This window comes from Mauremys reevesii, linkage group 3 (assembly GCF_016161935.1).
Source record: "Mauremys reevesii isolate NIE-2019 linkage group 3, ASM1616193v1, whole genome shotgun sequence".
NCBI lineage: Eukaryota > Metazoa > Chordata > Testudines > Geoemydidae > Mauremys > Mauremys reevesii.
Genome location: NC_052625.1, coordinates 193,834,279 through 193,856,168, shown reverse-complemented (window position 1 = coordinate 193,856,168; position 21,890 = coordinate 193,834,279). Strand labels below are relative to the sequence as shown.

The 21,890-nt window shown below is 43.0% G+C and overlaps 1 protein-coding gene across 1 annotated transcript in view; it reads right to left on the bottom strand.

Annotated features, from left to right (window-relative positions):
- Positions 1-21,890, bottom strand: part of RCAN2 (regulator of calcineurin 2) — a 171,470-nt gene that overhangs the window by 10,102 nt on the left and 139,478 nt on the right. The window contains exons 3-4 of the mRNA XM_039532685.1: positions 19,359-19,532; positions 17,856-18,027 (exon numbers count right to left, since the gene is read on the bottom strand). Coding sequence (XP_039388619.1) covers positions 17,856-18,027; positions 19,359-19,532 — 346 coding nt within the window. The remainder of the gene's footprint in view (positions 1-17,855; positions 18,028-19,358; positions 19,533-21,890) is intronic.

The window sequence follows — 21,890 nt, the reverse complement described above, 5'->3', positions numbered from 1 at the left end:
TATGGGCTGACGTCAATGCTGCCAACCAGCACTGAGGGGCACATTGGTCACTGTCAGCTGCAAAGAGCTCGGTGGTGCAGTGCACACACAAAGCTGGGTCATTTCTTATCACACCACGTACAGTAACTCACATTCACTGTCCTCTTAAAAGGTAATAATCCCAGTTCAGATGCCACATTCTTTTATGCTCAAATTCCTCCCCAAAGGTTTCTTTCCACTGAAAAAGAGAAGTGGAAATAACTATAGACCCTGGGACAAACATTCAGAGGCCTCTGGCATAAGTAACTGCAGCAGCAATTAATGTCACTTCAACGAATCAGGATTCAGTGCTCCCATAAATGGATTCTGAAGGTGTCCAAGTGAAGAGCAGTTAATTGCCCTACAATAACTGAGATCCTCTGAGATGCCGTAGGCACTGTGGATCCTACTGTAGGATCACAAGCACCTCATACACATGACACCAGATTTTTCTTGATAACAGAATCCATCAGGGCCATCCATGCTTCCAGTGCCTCCCTGTGCTCTTGCATAAGGCCATAAAGGGCAGGGAGCTGCTGCAATCCTGCCACAGTTCCCTTACAGTTCAAAGCCTCTGTGGCTGAGGACTCTGAAAAGCAGGAATGGAGGGCTGGGTGTGGGGTGCAAACTGACTACACCATCTCAAAGAACAGTCAGTGATGAGTATTTTTCTTCTTCAAGTATTTGTCAGTGTGGATCCCACTGTAGGTGACAGGCAAGCAGTATCCCTCCCCTGAAGTTCAGCTGCATCAGTCAAACAGAGATTAAAACTACTGCTGTCCTGAACGTGGTCTCTGATTTGGCTGCCAGGTCAAATACATAATGCTTAACAAAAGTTAGCAGGTGATGCTGCATTGCTGCCTTGTAGATCTGAGAGATCAGCATGTTTCTGAAGTGGATGGAAGATGGTGCCTGTGCCCTGGTGGAAAGTGCCTTGACATTCGGAGGGAGAGGCTCGCCAGCCAGCTGATAGCAGGTGGAAATACACTGCATGAGCCACTTCACGGATTCTCTGTGACAAGACAGCCTTTCAAGGCACCAGCTATAGCCGAGAAGAGGTGGGGAGAGAATCCAAAACATTTAGTCCTGCTGAGGTAATATAGAAAGGCTCTGGAGACATATAGAATATGGAGCTTCTTTTCTCCTGGCATTGAGAGCAGTTTCAAAAAGATGACTGACAGGGTAATGGATTGGTTCAGGTGAAATTCCAACTCCATCTTAGGGATGACTTTGAGGTACAGTTTCACCACCCTCTTGTCCCTTTGGAAGGATGTGTAAAACAATCCAGGCATAAAAGCTTGGAACTTGCTGACTGTCCATGCTGATGTAATGGCCATGAGAATATCTGTTTTGATGGTAAGGTGGTATTGTGATGCTGGCAGACCAGGTGCCAGCTCATGCCAAGGCCCCTAGGCCTCAACTGACCACTGACAAATGCAGAGCTGGAAACCAGTCTGGCTCACCTGTGTGTTACTATTGTTAAACTAGGTATTAGGTTTATAAAAATATATTTAGTGTTTTGGACTTTATGAAATGCTTTATGAGGTGCAGGTGGATGCGTCCCATCAGCTTGAACTCTGGGGGAAGGGAATAAAAATCCCTGACAAGAAGAAACTATCTTTGTGCTGCTTGGACTCTGAGGGGCAAGGATTACTAAGCATAAGCAAAAACTCTGCAGTGCTTGGCCGGAGTAGCCCTAAAGGACATATAAAGCTTACTTATTATAGACGCTTCTATCAGCTTTTAGAACTTAAGACTTGTGTGTATATGTTTACCTCCTTTAACTTTGTAAATAACTCCTATTTCCTTTAGTTAGTTTATTATAGGACTGGCTACAAGCTTTGTCTTTGTAAGAGCTAAAGTGTAATTGATCTGGGAAAGTGACTGGTCCTTTGGGACTGGGAGTAACTGCAATATTATGGTGATTTTTGGTGTAAGAGACGATCTATCACAAAGTTAAGCTTTTAGGCTAAGCAAGACAAACTGGATTAACCAAGCTGACTATATGGAACTCCATGGTTGGACTGTTACAGTGCTGAGGAGTTCACACTTGATGCTAGGTTGGTGAAATCGAAGTATAGAACTCACTAGTGGTGGGTGTGCCCTGCTTCTTAACAGTCTGCCCCGAGGTTGGTACTCATGCTTTGGAGCCACTCCTGACAGCTTGACAGGTATATTGAGTAGTCCCAGAGCAGTTCAATGGAAGTCTTCGTAAGCTTTAGAAGGATGACACTGTGGCCCATAATGACGTTAGGTCTCTGACTGGAGAGCAAGCATGAAGAAAGCCCCTGAATACCATAGGATGTGAGAAGACTGAGTGCGACTGTACTGGAGCGTAACATGCCAATACTGTAGAAAGGTAGACTTTAAGAGAGTTAAGCGCTAGTCCCACATGTTTCTGGAGCAGGATATGGTCTAAGATCTTTGGTATCAGGGACTCCACTGACTCAATATTATTCTGAGTTGCGCACATGGATAATCTTATCCATTTGGAGGATTAAGTTTTCCAGGTGGAACGTTTCCTGCTCTGCATAAGAATTTTCTGACCTGGTAGGGAGCAGCCTCTGTCAGTGTTGCTCAGCCAGCCAACATCCTGCCATCAGATGCAGCGACTGTGGGTCTGGGTGAGACATCTGACTATGGTTCTGGGGTACTATGTCAGGCAAGTTGGAAGGTGTATACGATGCTGCTGAGACATCTGCAGCAGATCTAATAATCAAACTGTCTTGGCCAGTATGGGGCTATCATGATGACTGAGGCATTATCCTATATGACCTTGGATATTATCCTAGGAATCAGAGGAATTGGTGGGAATGCATACAGGGGTTTCAAGACCATCAAAGGAGGAAGGCATCCAGCAGAGAGCCTGAGCTCATGTCTCCTCTGGAATAAAGTTCCGGCACTTGGTGGTATCCTCTGTGATGAACAAATTTGATGGGAGTCCACGACTGATGGAATATCAGGTCTAGGATGGATTTCTGTAGTAACCACTCCTGTTTGGTTAGCACGATTCTGCTCAGAAAGTCTGCTAGGTAATTGCTGATCTCTGGAAGATATAGAGCTTGTGGGGTCACCTCATGCTGATGATATGAAACTTAATGGCTTCCAGGCAAAGGGGATAATCACACACCTCCTTGCTTGTTTACATAATGAATTGCCAACATGTTGTCTGTCAGAATTTGTACCTTGGAATTCTGAAGAATAGGCAAGAATGTTATACAGGGCTAGCCTGATGATCCTTAGTTTCAGGATGTTCATGTGTAGCTTCAAATTGTCCCGAGCCCATGTGCCTTGCATTTGGAGGTGTTTCAGGTGGGCCCCTCAGCCTGTCCCTGGTGTGTCCATGATAAACATTATCTGAAGGAAGGGAGACTAAAAATGTCACCTTTCTCCTCATGTTCATGTCTAGCCACCAAGCCAGCTCTTGCAATACTTGAGATGAGTCTTCATCGCATTTACTCATATGATGCCTGGATGGGGCATACACGGATCTCAGCCACAAGTATCAAGGTTACAGGAGAAGTCTGGCAAGTGGCATCTCACATATGCACACTGATGTATGGCCTAATAGCCCCGGATATAGACACACTGTCATTGCTGGTTTCACTTGTACGTTAAGCACCACTGAGTGAAGGGATAAGAACCTGTCCTCCAGTAGGTAAGCTCTTGCTGACCTGGAGTCAATCAGAGCACCTCTGAACTGTATTTCCAATGATTACTCAGTTCACTGAAGTCAAAAATCAAAGCTCAGAAGTGGGTCTGAAGATATTCATAATTTTTCAGAGTTTAGCCTGAGCTAAGAACTAGGGGGTTGGACACCTGGCCATGGGCGGTAAGAGGGAAATGAAGCACAGAGTGCATGCACAGCCCTGATGGACACTGATAGCCAAGAAAAAAACCAGTGTTGCATGCATGTGGTTCCTGCATACCTAGAGTGGGACCCACTGACAGAAACTCAGTTATGCCCACAGATAATTGTGGATACAATTTTGTATTCACAATTTTTAATGCCTACAAAATCGTGGACCAAAATATGGAAGCCTTGTTAAGGCTGGACTGAAAATGAGGCCAATATAACTAAGTGATTGGAACACGGTCATGTACAATCAACGGGATTTTTATAAAAATAGAATCTGGTGCTACTTCTAATTGTTATTTAGGTCTTTAAAAAGAATACTACTAAGGTACTATTAATAGCTCAGATACCAAGGTAATAAATAAAGGATGAAAAAGACAGAGCTTCCCACTTTTTAAAGGGACACCGTCAGGCCAAAAATCATGGGCCAAATCCCTAACTGATATAAATTGCTATGTCTCCATTGACGTGATTGGTGTTTTGGTGATAATCTCTTAGTCCAAGTTAGGTTTACAGGCCTAACGGAAATGGGAGCTACGCCAGTTTACACTTGCTGACCATTTAGATTGTGGTAGTGCCAAAATATGCTAGTCTCTCTCCAAACACAGAGGATAAGCTAGTTAGGGTTTAAAATTAGACATATGAAGGTACTGTCAGATAGTGTGATGACTCAGCAGAAAAACACAATGGCCGTCAGCAAGGTCTCTACCTCAAGATTTAACAAAATCAATTAATCTGATCAGAATGAGAAATGGGAATCTCTCCACACTGATGTTCACCCACTCATTCTGGGTGCTGAAGTCTAACTTCCCAAAGGCCTTCTCCTCCTCCTCCTGTCTTCCTATGCATCTAATTCAAGAGGACTGAAGGTTAACCTCTTGTTCACCAAGGAGATTCAGTTAACAGGTATGTTTGAAATGAAGGACTGAAACAATCACTAAGGAAGCTGACTATTATAAAACTGCCCCATTTAGTACATTACTTTGTACTCAGGTGCGAGGGGAAACTGACAACACCACAGCCTGCGACCATGACTCATTTGGAAGAAATGTGTTTTTAGTTTAAAAAACCCTCTTCTAAATCCTCAAAGTGGAGATTATGCTTTAAATCTTTATTAAAACATACTGGACCAAATTCAGCTCCAGTACAAGTGGGAGCAACTCCATGGATTGCAACAGATCTGCACCTGCTTACCCCAGGGCTGGATTAGAGTTGTTGTTTCAACTTTAATCTGAACTATTTATTTTTAGAAGGCAAGAATTAGACTGGCCCAAATACTTTAAATATAGTACAGGAGGCAGGCCAGTCTAATCAGCCTTAGGCACTAGAAGAGTTAATGAGACCTCTATACTCACAGATCTTGTGTTTTTGGAAGGGCCATCCATTTACTTACTAATTCTTCCAGCCAAACCTGTGAGTTTTAACACGCACTTCATACACACCCAAAGTAAAGGTAAGAGCAGACAGCACGTTCTGTCCTGAATAGAATTTTATGTTGTTTTGTGAAAAGATGAGTTTAACTGATCTATTTATTAAAGTGGGGGAAAATTCTACGAAAACTTTTTTACCCAAATAATGTATATTTGGGTCGACCAAAACATTTCGTGATTTGTATCAAATTCACAGAATTGTTTCAGTCACAAAATTAAAAAAATTTCATTTTGACATTTAAAAAAAAAAGGAGGGCTGTCAAGCGATTAAAAAAACCCACAATTAATCACACGCTTAAAAAAGTAATCGTGATTAATCACACTGTTAAACAGAAGAAAACCATTTATTTAAATATTTTTGGATGTTTTCTGCATTTTCAAATATATTTATTTCAGTTACAACACAGAATACAAAGTGTACAGTGCTCACTTTATATTTATTTTTGATTACAAGTATTTGCACTGTAAAAAAAACACAAAAGAAATAGTATTTTTCAATTCACCTCATACAAGTACTGTGGTGCAATCTCTTTATCATGAAACTTGAACTTACAAATGTAGAATTGTATGCAAAAAAACCTGCATTCAAAAATAAAACAATGTAAAATTTTAGAGCCTGCAAGTCCACTCAGCCCTACTTCTTGTTCACCCAGTCGCTCAGACAAACAAGTTTGGTTACATTTGCAGGAGATAATGCTGCCCGCTTATTGTTTACAATGTCACCTGAAAGTGAGAACAGGCATTCGCATGGTACTGTTGTAACTAGGGTGACCAGATGTCCCAATTTTATAGAGACATCCAGATTTTGGGTCTTTTTCTTATATAGGCTCCTATTACCTCCCACGCCCCCGTCCCGATTTTTCACACTTGCTGTCTGGTCACTCTAGTTGTAACCAGAGTTGCAAGATATTTACATGCCACGTGCGCTAAAGATTCACATGTCCTTTCATGCTTCAACCAGCGTCCATGCTGATGATGGGTTCTGCTTGATAACAATCCAAATCAGTTCAGACCGACGCACGTTCATTTTCATCATCTGAGTCAGATGCCACCAGCAGAAGGTTGATTTTCTTTTTTGGTGGTTCAGGTTCTGTGGTTTCCGCGTTAGAGTGTTGCTCTTTTACGACTTCTGAAAGCATGCTTCCCACCTCGTCCCTCTCAAATTTTGGAATTCACTTCAGATTCTTAAATCTTGGGTCGAGTGCCATAGCTATCTTTAGTAATCTCACATTGGTACCTTCTTTGCATTTTGTCAAATCTGCAGTGAAAGTGTTCTTAAAATGAACAACATGTGCTGGTTTATCATCCGCGACTGCTCTAACATGAAATATATGGCAGAATGCAGGTAAAACAGAGCAGGGGACATATAATTCTCCCCCAAGGAGTTCAGTCAGAAATTTAATTAACACATTTTTTTAATGAGCATCAACAGCATGGAAGCATGTCCTTTGTAATGGTGCCCAAAGCATGAAGGGGCATATGAATGTTTAGCATATCTGGCACATAAATACCTTGCAATGCCGGCTACAAAAGTGCCATGCAGATGCCTGTTCTCACTTTCTGGTGATATTGTAAATAAGAGAATGGCAGAATTATCTCCCATAAATTTAAACAAACTTGTTTGTCTTATCAATTGGCTGAACAAGAAGTAGGACTGAGTGGAGTTGTAAGCTCTGAAGTTTTACATTGTATTGTTTTTTAGTGCAATCATGTAACAAAAAAAATCTACATTTGTACGTTGCGCTTTCAGGACAAAGATTGCACTACAGTACTTGTATGAGTTGAATTGAAAAATACCATTTCTTTAGTTTATCATTTTTACAGTGCAAATATTTGTAATAAAAAATACACTTTAATTTCAATTACAACACAGACTACAGTATATATGAAAATGTAGAAAAACACAAAATATTTAATACATTTTAATTGGTATTCTATTGTTTAACAGTGCGATTAAAACTGCAATTAATTGCGATTAATTTTTTTAATCACAATTAATGTTTTTTTAGTTAATCGCATGAGTTAACTGTGATTAATCAACAGCCCTAACAAAAAGTGTTTTAATTAAAAGTTGTTTCAAATTGAAAAATCAGATGTTTCATTTTGGATTGAATGAAATGTTGTGTATGACCAAAACAGTCCCCCTTCCCAATTTTTCAGTACAGTCAGGGAACCAAAAAGTCAGTTATTTGCACAGCTCTGGTGTTTGTTAAACAGTTGCGCAGTGAGATAGGTTCATGGTATCAGGTTCCCACATTAAAGCTGTCACTTACTTGTAATATTTCACTCCCTGATAAACCTTTCTCCCTCCCAGCACAGGATCTTGCTGGCCTCATTTAGGCACAGACGGACAAGGTATGCTACAATCTTCCCTCACCCCATCACTGATATCCAGGTTTCCTATCCACTTTCCTACTGAAACCCATCTCCCTGCCCTAGTGATCCCATTCTCTCCTTTCTCCTAATCGCCACCCTCAATCTCCTTTTCTTTTCTCCTCAGCCTCTCCTCTGGCTCCTTCCCCTCACAATTCAAGCATGATCTGATCACCACCACCCTGAGAAAGTCAACGCTTAACTCCACCTCCCTCTTCAATCACTGCCTTCTTTCCTCTCTTCTTTTCACTCTCAAAATCCCTGAACCTGCTGTTCACAAAAGCTACCTCAAATTCTTTTCCTCCAGCTGCACTCAGGATCCTCTCCAGTCAGGAGCTGCCTTCTTTACTCCACTGAACCATAATCACTGAGGTGTCCAACAGTCTTTTCCTGGCCAACCTCAGGGTCTTTCCTCCACCTTCATTCCCTTGGACTTCTCAGTTGCTTGTGACACTGTCGATCATAACTTCCTTTTCAATATCGTGTCTTGCTTTGGCTTCCATGACTGCACCCTGTCCTTATTCTCCTCCTGCCTCTTGGGTGATTCCTTCAGCATCTCCTTTGGTTGGTCCTCCTCCTCTCTCCCCTTAAATGTCCCTGGCCCCCTCCTCTTATTTTTATTTCCTTGTGTTAGGTGAATTGCAATTGTGCAATCATTTATCTACATTATAGATTATCTAGCAAGTTATCTAAAAAGAATGAATTAAGGAAATACATGTCATCTTATTCAGAAAAATATCTCGGTTCACCAAATAAATTCTATGAGCTCTAATCTGGCTGGAGGGAAGGATGCACAAAATAATTAAGTTATGATGTCCCCTTGAAACACCAGAAAATGCTTCCAATGAACTCCTAGCCCTCTAGAAATACTTACATTTTCCTCTACTGTATTTAGTTGGCAGAAAAGAAAAACAGTACGAGGGGACTTAAATCTCAACCATTACACAATGAACCTAACTACTCAGATGGAAATAGAGACCGTTTGCTTCAGGGACATTAACCATGAAAGGATTGGTGACCTCTGATGATTGCACACACAGCAATAATAGCACAGGAACAGTCTGGTAATGTTTGAGAATTTAAAAAAAATCATAAAAAATGAATAGCACAAGGTTTTATACTGCTTTATGAGGCAGTATCATGGCCTTTCATGGATGGGCTCCTCTTGAACTATGAAGCTTTTATTGTCTGGCAATGGATGTAATATGTGTGGTTGCTTAATTAGTTATCAAGGCAGAGTAGTGGTATTTTGCAGCTCTCTTGTCCTCTGTTCTGAATCATAATCAAATGTTAATAGGTCCAGAGCAGTCGGCTCCATGTTAAATGTGTCATTAGTATCATAACAACATCTTACATTTACAGCCTTTACAAACAATACAGGTCTGGTCTGTGTGTGGGTGCAGAAGGTAGGAGAAGAGGCATATGGAGCTAATCCCATATTGCACCTCCAACACAAGGGCCTTCCACAGGCGAGGGGCAGGAATTGCTCCCTGCTAGCACAAAAGAGGCAGGGCCACAGCCTCCACCACCCACGTTGGTGGCAGAGCTAGACACTTCCAGAGCAGGGAGCATCCCTCTAATGGACAGCGAAGCAGGCACAATGCCTCTCAGAGCAGGACTACTTGCACCATTCCAGCCTAGGCCGGTACAGTAACTCCTCACTTAAAGCCGTCCCGGTTAACACTGTTTCGTTGTTACATTGCTGATCAGTTAGGGAACATGCTCATTTAAAGTTGTGCAATGCTCCCTTCTAATGTCGTTTGGCAGCTGCCTGCTTTGTCCACTGCTTGCAGGAAGAGCAGCCCATTGCAGCTAGCTGGTGGGGGCTTGGAACCAGGGTGGACTGGCAGCCCCCCCATCAGCTCGCCCATCAGCTCCCCACTCCCCTAAGTTCCCTGTGCTGCAGCCACCCAGCAGGCTAGCAATTGCAGCTGTCCCTCCCCCCACTGCCATGTGCTGCTCCTGCCCTCTGCCTTGGAGCTGCTCCCAGAGACTCCTGCTTGCTGTGCAGGGGGGTGGGGGGAAGGGCAGGGGCTAATGTCAGGGTGTCCCCCTCCCTGCTGCCCCTACACCCTGCTTACCCCTTCTCCATATAGAGCCTGGAGGGGACACCCACGGAGAGAGACAGAGAGAGCTTGGGGCAGCAGCTGCTGTCTCAAATTCCTGATCCACTTAGAAAGACAATGCACTTTCGAGTGGGTCAGCTTACTTAAAGGGGCAGTGTGCATCTCTCTCTCTCTCTCTCCCTCACACACAAGGTGTGTGTCTGTCTCTGTCTGCTATGCTGTCTCCCCTCCCTCCTGTTCGTGCTGCCTTGTGTGAGAGGCTACATTAACAACAATGTGTTAACCCTTGAGGGCTCAGCCAAGTGCTAGTTCGTCATTTAGCAGCAAGGCATCCCCTGAGAAATATCCCTCCCTCTTCCACCCTCTAACTTCACCACCTCAGCCAAGCTTCACAATCATCACAGCTGTGAACAGTATTAAATTGTTTGTTTAAAACGTATACTGTGTGTATATCTATATAATATAGTTTTTTGTCCGGTGAAAAAAATTTCCCTGGAACCTAACACCCCCATTTACATTAATTCTTATGGGGAAATTGGATTCGCTTAACATCGTTTCGCTTAAAGTTGCATTTTTCAGGAACATAACGACAACATTAAGCGAGGAGTTACTGTACCTCCCAGGCCTGGTTCTGAGCAACATGCTCCCATTATGGCACCAATGGATTCATTCCCTTCATCTGAGGAGGTGGGCTACACCTGGCACAGGTGAGGCTGAGCCCCAGCCCTCTTAGGGTCTGTCTACACTGCAGCTGGGAGCAAGTCTCTCAGCTTGGGTAGACTGAGTTGTGCTAGTGCAACTTGAGCTAGCAGGCTAAACACAGCAGTGTGAGCATTGCAGCTCTGGCGAGACTTCAGCCAGCCACCCAAGTGCAAAGCTAGCGCGCTGGGTGGTTCTGAGCCACAGTGTCCACGCTGCTATTTTTAGCACACTAGTTCAAACTCTGATAGCACAAGTCTGTCTACCCAGGCTGGCAGACTCACGCCCAGCTGCACCAACGACGTGCCCTTAAAGGGCCAGCTCACCCTGTGACAAAGTCTCATTTCCTGCCACGACAGCAAGTGAAGACGTGAAGAGTTGTCTGAGTCCATCTCACCAACACTGCTCTGACACTCTTTGGACTTCTGTGGAGTAGTCCTGATTTACACTGCCGCAAGAGGCAATCTGAACCACTGAGCTTCTTATCGCAGCTTTGGACTCTCTTGTTATAGATATCACGTCTCTTCCTCCATGTAAGAGACCATTTCAGAAACATGCCGGTGAGATCAGTTGACCAACTAGAATTACCATTTGCCTTTTAAAAAAAGATTTGTGGATATATTTAGATGCACAAAAATGTTGTTTCTGCTGTCAGATTCCTGCCTCTGCAGATGGTTTAGATGTGGCAGGAATCCAGTGTATCCATTATCCTCAAGTGAAGGTGGTAGATGACCAAAAATATATCGTAGCCACAGGGCTATTGATTTGTCCTGAAATTAGTCACCACAACTGGGGCCTATTGTGAAGTCATAGTCGTTTGAAAGATACATAAGAATCCAACATAAACCACAACTTCCTTTCTGAACGTGTGTCAAAAGGCATTCCCTTTCAAAGGCAACGAGCCGGATCCTCAGTCACAGTGAACTGGCATAGCACTACTGAAGTCAGTGTAGCTGTGCAGATTTACCTCAGCTGAAGATCTGAGATCTTTATTTTTGTAGGTAACCCTGGCCTACATAATCCAGGGTAATATGGATATAATCAGATGATTATTCAAGGATCTTCTCATAGGCCTGGGCTACACTGGCGGGCGGGGTTCAAACTAAGATACGCAACTTCAGCTATGCTATTCGCGTAGCTGAAGTCGAAGTATCTTAGTTCGACTTACCTGCCGTCCTCACAGCGGCAAGTCAACCACTGTGGCTCCCCCGTCAACTCCGCTTACTCCTCCTGCCGAGGTGGAGTACAGGCATCGATTCAGGGATCAATTTATCACGTCTAGGCAAGATGCAGTAAGTCGATCCCCGATGCATCGAACACTACCCGCCGATCCGGCAGGTAGTATAGATGTACCCACAGTATTTAAGTTGATGGTGAATCTGGTCCTCATAATCACAAGGCTGGAGTGTGCACTAGAACAATGCCATGCCATGTTGCATTGAGCGGTGCAGACTGATCTTGTCTTTCAGTGCCATAGCATGACCCTCCATCTCCTATTTCCAGGGATTTCCTACAAAGCCTTCTTCTGACTTATCTGGAAAGATTTCTTTTTAGGGTTTAGGGGAGGGGAAATTGCTCTAATAAGAGCTTTGAAGGTGCACAAGAGAGAGGTATTAAACTTGCCATCGGATAAATTATGTGGAGACTAGAGGAGGACTTGAAGACCAGCCCAGAAGGTTGGAAACTATGGCCACATTGTCCAGTTATGGGAAGCGTAAGGGCTTAGAGACTAAATCCTGCTAACATTTACTCTTACAGAATTTTGCTGACTTTAACAACTGCCCATTGCTCAGAATTTTTCCACTGATGCCTCCTGACTTTCCTGCACTGTTTTGTGGTTTGAAAGGCACTGGTGTTTCTAGTTCTTTTCAGCTTTATTATATCACTCACTTTGTACTTAAAAATCACAACTGCAGTTTCATTAAAGAGTTAAAAATCGGTTTCTTTATATATAACGAACATGACATAAAACATGTATCAGTTTTAGGGCCCGATCCTGCAGCCCTTACTCAGGGCTAGGTTATGTATTTTCAACCGTAGCTGAATCATGCTTGGAGGAACCATGGAAGAAATTGTGACTCAGTGGCACAAGATATCCTGGGGCACCCCAATTACACATGGCAGGTCACTGTAATTTGCTACAACCCATTTCAGGGTGAATTTTACTCCCACCTTGTGACCAGCCAATTCCACAGGTCAGCACTGGCAGTGCTGGGGATAAAGCATGGCTCCACCTATTTCTTGTCCCTGCTGCCCTTTGCCTGCTCAGGGGCATGGGGGGAGTGGTATTGGCTGCATAATCCATGTGCTCTCCTCCCCAACACCTGGAACTAAGATCTAGGCATCTCCTAACATACGCTGTGCAAGGAAGGTGGAAGTTTCTGACTATCTTGCAAGACTGCATTAAGGCTAGTCACAATCTACTCCTTGAGTGAGAAGACTTTACTCACATGAGTAGCTCCCCTGACTTCAACAGGAATAAAGGCTGCAGGAACAGGTCCTAAAAACTGGCCTTTGACAGACCTTGGTTCTATGAAATAAGTGTCCCACACACAATAAGGTATCTGTGCATGAATAACTATATTGAAGTGAGTAACTGTTTGCAGGATCATTCCTGTATCTCCCTAGTCAGGATATAAAGTAGAACCTGGCTAGCGGAGTATGGACAAAGCCAGCCTGCATGTGGGTTCTGATACTGGGGCCAAATGAAGGCACATCACAGAGTTGTGGGAAGAACTGTGCAGGAAGTGAGGGTAGCGACATTTTGGGAAACAAAAAGGGGGAACAGAATTTACTGTCCAAGGAGTTTTGCTTTCTTTGAATGAGGGGAGCTCTGAGAAAGTACATGTTATTTTCTGTGAATTTCCCTGCAGAATGCTCCCCAACCACCCAGAAATAGAAGGCGACAGAGGGTCACTGGGATAACATCAGCCTAGCAAAATTCAACTTATTTTTTCGAATCACCATTTCTTTTTGGTGGGTGAATCTTCCCTCTGTTATGATCATTGCTGGGGTGGCTACGTAGTGTTTGTACCTGGGTTTATACATTGACAATCTCGTAAGACTGGGCTAAACAAAGACTAAATCAATAAACATGCCAGGCAACAGCAATACTCCACAGAAACGTGACGCTTTCCCCTTTGTGATCTACTGTTTAAACAGGAGTAGGAAAGCCCCAAATACAGACAGCCCAAAGAGGGTCAGACCAAATGCAGAGATTTTCATGGACAGCCACGTTACACACAGCATTTTTTTCCCCTTCTAACAGTGTCAGCATTTAAAAAAAAACAACACAAAAAACCACACAAACAATAGCCTTCTAATCTAAGGTGCTGATGGTGTACCACTGATGACAACAGGAGTTTTGACATAGTTTTTAATGCCAGCAGCTTTAACTCCTAAGGTGACAAGACTAGCACGATGTTTATGGGCCCCACTCACATCCTCAAAACAGGGCTGAACTAGGTCTTAAGTGAGCACATAGGGCTTTGTGCTGACCTTTTGCACAGGGATAACTTTCACCCTAAGTGAATGTGGCATTAGTGGGGAATATGCATGGGCATCCAATGGAAGAAATGAACACAGTCATTAACATGGGGGTCTAAGTTATAGTGCATTCCTTTTATAATACCTCAGGGCAAGGATTTCATATTTTCTCTAAAAGCAGCAAAGAGTCCTGTGGCACCTTATAGACTAACAGACGAATTGGAGCATGAGCTTTCGTGGGTGAATACCCACTTCGTCAGATGCATGTACCCATCTGGGTATTCACCCACGAAAGCTCATGCTCCAATTCGTCTGTTAGTCTATAAGGTGCCAGAGGACTCTTTGCTGCTTTCACAGATCCAGACTAACACAGCTACCCCTCTGATACATATTTTCTCTGGCACTTTTAATTACAGCAAAGTCTGTTTTTCACAGAGGAATTAGTGTCGGTGTACAGATAAATGTTACAGACGTGGGAGTGTCATTCAGATAGGAGGAACGGTCTAGTGGTTAGAGGGGACAGGGAATCAGGATTCCTGGGTTCTGTTTCTGGCTCTGTCACTGGTTTACTGCAAGGCTTTTCTCAAGTGACTGCAGCTCAGTCTTGACATCTGTAATACAGTGATACTGCTCACCTATCATTCCAGGCTGTGTGAGGGTGAACTAATTAATGGTTGTGAAGGACTCAGAGATCTCCAGTTGGAAGGTACTAGATAAGGATGAAATTCACCCCACTGCAGGGGGCCTTGCTTAAACTCTTTAAATTCTAAGGCCTAAATCCAGTTAATCTGTAATCCTAGCTGTCTCCATCCCTGGGCAGGGGAAAGAAGATAGGATGATCCACTCAGTAGCAGATCCTTGGATTCACCTCTATCCCATGCCTCCTGCTGGGCAGGGAGACTCCACAAAGTTGGGGAACATCCCATATGTGGCCCTTTGAATCCAGCCCTTCCCATTGCCCAGAGGAACTTCACTGGTTCTGCTGCAAGGGAGCTTCTGTGAAGGCAGAGGCTAAATTTGCCCATAGGTACCTATAATTACTACTAATATTCTGCAGCTTATTCACTTTATTTGGATTAAAAATTGTCTAGGTCCAGTGCTGGGACTTGACTCACAGTGAAATCAGTGGGTGAAACTCGCCCTGTGCAGAGGGCCAGCACAAGCACTATGCACCTTTGAAATCTAGGCTTGGAAGGATTAGATTTTTATCTGTAAATGTCCGTAAATGTCAATTTCACCGTGCACACACAAACTGATGGCAAATACTTCCATTGATAATCAAAATATACCATCGGCAAAGTAAGCAAAATGCTGCTTGAGAACTTAAGAGTCAAGATCCAGTGAGTTAGACTTTTGAATTTGGCTGATTACAAAAGATTAGTGAATGAAAGTAAAAACAGGTCTGATTTGCTGGTTTAAGGATATTTAATTGGTATATTTTGACCTGCGATGTTGATAATTTGTGTTTGCAAAGCTTTAACTTTTTGAATCTCAGCACGTGTCATTAAATTGTCTGAACTCTCCATAATTTCCTGTAACTGTGAAAATGTAAAAAGAGAAAAATCTAAAAAATGCTTTACAAGAAACCTGGATGTTATTGGTTAACATTATACTACAAAAATATAAAAATAAAAACCCAACTCTGCCAAGCCCACTAAGCTCCCATGTAAGCTTTCATACTTCCACTCTTGGCATGAAACAGTAAGTGGGACTTAAGTGGCACATGGGGCTTTGTCCTGAATTTCTGCACGGGGTGAACGTCACCCAATCAGAATACTCAGGGGAGGAAGGGTTGTGGGATCCAGGCCCTTTCATTGTTACCTCTTTGAAACCAAACTGTAAAACACCCCTTCCTTTGGGGGAATAAATAAACCACAATTAAGATTTTTAAAAAGGGTCGAGACCTGTTGGATAAAATGAGCATAAAATGCTAGCAATGGCAGGGCAGCATGCTTCAAAGGAGATGGGCTGCAGAGGATTGTGTTGTTTTTTTAATGAAATACTAAATATAGCGAGAGCACAACTGAGGACTGCAGTGCTGTTTTAAGATCTCCTCTGCAGTTAACTAAAATTGATCTCCCTAACAAATGCTAAAAATAGCAAAGCCGGCGGGGAGGGGGAAGAGCAGACAATGACTTTTCATATTGCTCCCTGCAGGCTCCTTAAATGAGAGTGAATATGACCTTCGTGCAGCACTGTCCCAGAGTGCAGAATAATGAGCGATATTTCACATTTCACTGCTCCAGAACAGGAATTGATTTATTACCCAGCTAGCTGGAGGATTCATTTACATGTTTCCATTTATAATGTCGCTGCAGCAAGGGGAAAGGAGGACTCTTTGTTTTCCTTTTATTCAGCAGTTTAGAAGCATAAAGCATTGATGCTAGGAATAATGGACTGTAATATATGGATTGATAATCCCCATCTGCAGGAAAAACCCATCTGAGAGGACTAAGAGGGAGGAAATGTCTTAGAGATTCATTTCCTGCAGATTTCTTCCCTCTGTTCCATCAGGGAGGGTGGGTGTATGGGTCCCCACTGGTAAAAGCTATGGGATAGTCCCACAACTCTCATGGTCCCTGTGGGGCATGGGAGAGGTGGAGACAGCCCCGTACCCTCATGGACTCCTGTTTGGCAGGGCAGTTTCAATGGAGTCCCACTGACAAGGCTTCTGTAAACGGTAGCTGTTCCCAGAATCCAGTAAAGGGGCATCCACATTAGAGCTGGGCAGGAAATGATTTTCCTGTCCTCTGCTACTTTTTAAGATTTTTTAAAACGTTCTCATTCCAAAGAGGATGAAACATCAAAATCTTGAAAATTTTCCCAAACCAAAAATCTGAAAAAAAAAATTTTTGATTCTGTTTGATTTAAATGCTTGGTTTTGATATAGACTTTTTTATATTTTTTCATGCATTGTTTTGCTGTCAATTACCTTGTATTTCTAAATGAAAAGTCATTTGGACCTGAAAAAACAGAACTTTTTCATTTCTAAAATATTGAAATGGGCTGTTTTGACAATTTTGATTTTTTCCCCCCAAAACGGGAAATCTGTCTGAACGGACTCTTTCCATGAACAGCTTATAAAGAAACAGATATTTTCCAATGAAAAATGTGTGAAAAAATTCCCAACCATCTCTAAACCCCACTGCCAGCATTATACCAGGTTATACATTGTCAATCTGCCTTCCACTTCCCTGGGGACCACAACTGACTCCCCCACCTAATAGCTTCGTCACACTTCTTTCAAGTCTCCCCACTGTAACCGAAGGGGGCTGTTCATTGGTTAATTCTCTTAATGAACAATCCCCACAGAGTCCCACTCAGAATTCTGGTGCGTTTTGCTATCTCAGAATGGACCTGACCCTGGGTGAGGCTCGGTCCCCGGGGTCCCCACTGAGCTCACACCACCCAGAAGAAATACATCATCTTGCAGGACTAGGCCCGATTGGATTTGTTGTGAGGAACTCAGAACTTGCTCAACAGCATTTATTCCTGCCCTTCTATAATTTCGTGTATAACCCCCCTGCCTCTCCCACCTAGATTAAAAGCAAACCAGTGCAATGGAAACATTCTGTGTGACCATCCTCTGGGTCTGTCCGTGCATTCTCCTCTGATGCCAGTCTGCATTTTAGACTGTAAACTCCTGGGAGCAGGACCCATATCTCTGTGTCATGTACAGCACCAAGCACACTGACTGAAGTTAAGAAAGAATAATTATGCATATAGGTAAAATTCATCCCGAGCAGAGAGCCGGTGCCAGGCCTACAAATTACTTAAACCCTACATGGACCCTTGAATTTAAGCAGTATATAAGCCTTGCGCGGCTCTCTGCACAGGGGAGAATTGCATTCTTAGTTATTTATCTTCACTCTGTTTCCGATCTGCTTAAGCCGACACATTCCCATACAGGAGGTCCGCAACGCTTACCTGGTCCTAGTTTAGAAACGGCATAAAGGAGGTCATAGTTGATGACTGGTGTTCCATCATCTATTGGCTGCCACCCTACGGGAGGGGAGGCTGGAGGCGAGATGAGAAACTGTTTTGCGGGCTGTGGTGGAGCCAAATGAAGCTTGTCCCCATCTGTCTCGGAGGTCTGAACCTTTCGAATGTAGTAGAAACACAGAATATTTTAGTGTAGGGCAGGCAAATGGAACACTGATTAGACAGTCACAAACTTCAAAGAGCAGATACTACTGACTGTTTGGTAGCATCTGTGAAATGAGTTGGCGAGTCTCAGTCAACTTTTCTGTGCACAGCTGCCAAATCACAAAGGCCTCTGCCACAACCAGCATTCTTGTTGGCAGAGAGGCTAAGGACTGCAAGGGCCTGGGAACAGAATCATCATCTCATCCCTGCAGAGGTGGTTCCTCCACGGCAGGCACACTGGGTGTGGCTGCGTGAGCCTCTGCCCATAATGTTCCTACTCTGCAGATAAATGCAGGGCTTCCACCTGCAGAGCTGTTCATGAATAGATTTTAAGCCCAGAAAAGAACTACTGTGACCATCTAGTCCGAATTTTTGCATCACACAGGCCAGAATTTAACCCAGTAATTCCTGCATCAAACTCATAACTTCAGGTTAAACCAGAGTTTATCTTTTAGAAAGACATCTAATCGTGATTGAATGGCTTCAAGTGATGAAGAATCCACTATGTTCCTAGGCAAATTGTTCCAGTGGCTAATTATCCTCACTGTAAAAAAATCTGTATCTTATTTCTAGTCTGAATTCATCTAGTTCTAGTGAGTGGAAGACAAATCTCTTTATGCCTTTGTCTGCTAGATTACACACCTTTGTTCAATCAGAACTCATCTCCCCCCTGGAGGTACTGTAATAGAATGGAGGGGTGTCCTGCAGGCCCATCCTGTTAGCAGGTTTCAGAACCCGGCAGGGAACTTCAGGTTTACTATGTACTCACTGGGGCAGGCGTGGCTTAGACTCACTATTGAATACAAGTAAGGTGGGGGTCGCCTTCTGGAAGAGAGAGCGAGGGCCTGGGACAGGCGGGTCCTGAGGAGAAGGGGGAAGGGCACATGAAGTATAATTTTGGAACTATCTTTTTGTTAATAAATCAGAATGCCAGGGAATGACATTTGGACTCTACAAAGAGTGCACAGCTTTAGGCTGGAGCTGAGGAAACTCAACCACGTTACCGGAACCTTTTATGAGTGCTAAAAATACAGGGTCAAATTCTGCTCTCATGTGTACCAGTGTAAATCCAAAGTAATGCTACTGACTCTAGGAGGAGTTGATCCAGATTTACACAGTCGTAACTCAGAGCGACATTTGGCCCATTCACTTTAAAATACTCAAACATAGCTATTATTTTCATCGGATTTTATTGAACAGTGTTTCTTTGGTAACACAAGATCATAGAGCAGCTACCCATGAAGACGTAAGGAGAGAAAGGCTTTCATGTCAAAAGGTTCTCACCTGTGCAAAGTATAGTTTTAACTTCTTCCCTCTGAACTGTGTTTCATGCAGCTCTATCCTGGCCCGAGCAGCTGCTTTAGGACTGCTGAAATTTATCCGCACACGTCTGAAGCTTTTAAACAACTGGAACGTCACACAGTCATCATAGGCACGGAACAAGCCCTCAAACTTCTCCTGTAAATGAAAAGGCCTTGGTCACGTTTAGGGGCAACTTTGTTTGCGTTCTGTCCTGCCAAATCTGAAACCTGCTATGAAAGCGAATGACAAAAACCGAGACTGCTGCAATTAACTGTTTACATGGATGATCATCGAGCACCACTGTGACGGTCATGGTCCTTCTTAGAAGTCAGGGTGTAAACCACAAATGACATGCAAATATAGGGCATGACTGTGACCTCATTGACATGAGTGTAAATCAGTCGGAATTCCAATGGAATCACACTAGTGTAAGTGAGAGGTAAATAAGGCCCACGGTAACCAAAATGATCTGTGTTTCTCCAGTTTTAGTACAATGAACAAGAACAGGGCATATTCTGACATTTGGAACATGCAAAATGCCTCCTCTTGTCAACTGACCACATCTCCCCAGGGTCCTTTGGCAGTCCAGCAGCCTTTTTTTTTTTTTTTGCCTGGGGCGGCAAAAAAGCTAGAGCTGGCCCTGTCCAGTGGTCTGGTTCTTTGTGTGTCCAGAGCAGTTACTGAGTTCGACTAGTTTCCCTTCCAGCTCTGTGTTGAAGCATAACTTTGCCACTTGCTCTCTCTTTATTGTTCAGCTGTTACCCATTACATCCACTCAGCCACTCATGTGCATCAATCCCAAAACGATAAACCATGGGTATTGTGTTAAAAACTATGAACTATTCCACATATATGCAAATCATGGTATCTATTATTGGCATTTACGGTCTAGCCAAAGCCCACTGAAGTTAAAAGAGTCCATTGATTTTCGTTCCCTTCTTTTCCTATTTATGCAGGTCTTATCTTCTTATGCTACTGTAAATGTGTTATGTCTATGTAGTATAGCCTGTTTTGTTTTTTTAATTGTCTGGTCTTGCAGCTTTGATGAATTGTAAGAATTGCATAATTGCCTAACTTTGTTGGAGATCCCGAGAAGCATGTGGTATTTGGAAACATACAAGCTGTAAGTTATTTGCCTTTTTGTATTTTTTATTGCTTGCTTTTTCAGACAAAATCAATTTAAAAAATCAGACACACAAAAACAGATAGAGCCTTAGTGAGCCAGCCAAACTGGTTATCAGAACAGTAACCATCAATGTCATGGTACTGATTTAAATGAATCACCAATTTAACAGAAAATAAATGTGTTCTCTGTAGCTCTATATAAGTTGGATTTTTGTATAGTCCACTTTAACATAACACAAAATGACGTGTAGCAAAGTGAAATCAGAGTTATGCCGGGGTGAAGTTAGCCTGCTACTTAGACTTTTAAAAAAATTGGATGCATTTACAGCGTCTTGGACAAGGAAGTAATTTACTGATTTCTGCCATCACATCTGTAATTCTGCTGGGCCTTTATTTTGCCCAGATCAGAGCAAATTTTGTCACCTCTAATATTTTATTGCTAATACAATCCATATTGCCCAAAACAAGTTGGTATGAAACTGAAAGAGAGATTAATGGAAGCAATGGCAGTGTGGAAGCAGGGAAAGAAAGAGAGGGTTGAAGTGCAGCCAGTTAAGTGTTAGAGACAGAGCAACTGTTGAGCTAAGTTTTAGCCTAATATTGTGAGACCTGTAAAAGCAGGGCTCACGTCAGAAGCGAGTGGAAAACAGCAGAATAGTCAGTTGGCCTAGCCTGGAAATAACGATGTTTTAAGAAAAGAAAGTGAGAAAATACTAAAATAGATAGCAAATAGCCTAAATAAAATGCAGATGTTTTTAATTAATGCACGTCACAAAAAGGAATAAATGCTTGTGTGATTTTGCTTGTATTTTGGAGAAATTGAGGCAGAGATGTTCTCTGCCAGCTGTATTTTTCCCTTGCAATTGCTTGAATAAAGATGTCTCTGGTTTTGTTGCTTCCAGCCTGAGAGTGGAGTTCGTTTCTTCCACAGCAGGAACATGCTGCAATGATCAACACCCCTCACAACACTCCATTCAGCATCCATGGATCTTAAATATGCCTATCACAACATATGGCGTATCTCCTCCAGTGCACTAAATGCCCCGACAACAACTATGTGGGTGAAATCAGACAATCACTAGGCCCTCGATTGAACTCACACAGGAAAATGATAAAAGACAAAAACACCCTGTCACCTGTGAGTGAACACTTTTCACAGAGCGATCACTCTATATCTGACCTATCCGACCTCCTTCTCAAAGGAAACCTGCACAACACTTTCAAAAGACGAGCCTGGGAGCTTAAATTCGTAACTGCTAGACACTAAAAATTATGGACTGAACAGACACACTGGATTTATGGTTTATTACAACAATCTGTAATCCACTTAACTCTCCCCCCCTTCTTCCCTCCCCATTTTTGTCCTATGACTGCAAAGGTGTTAACGGG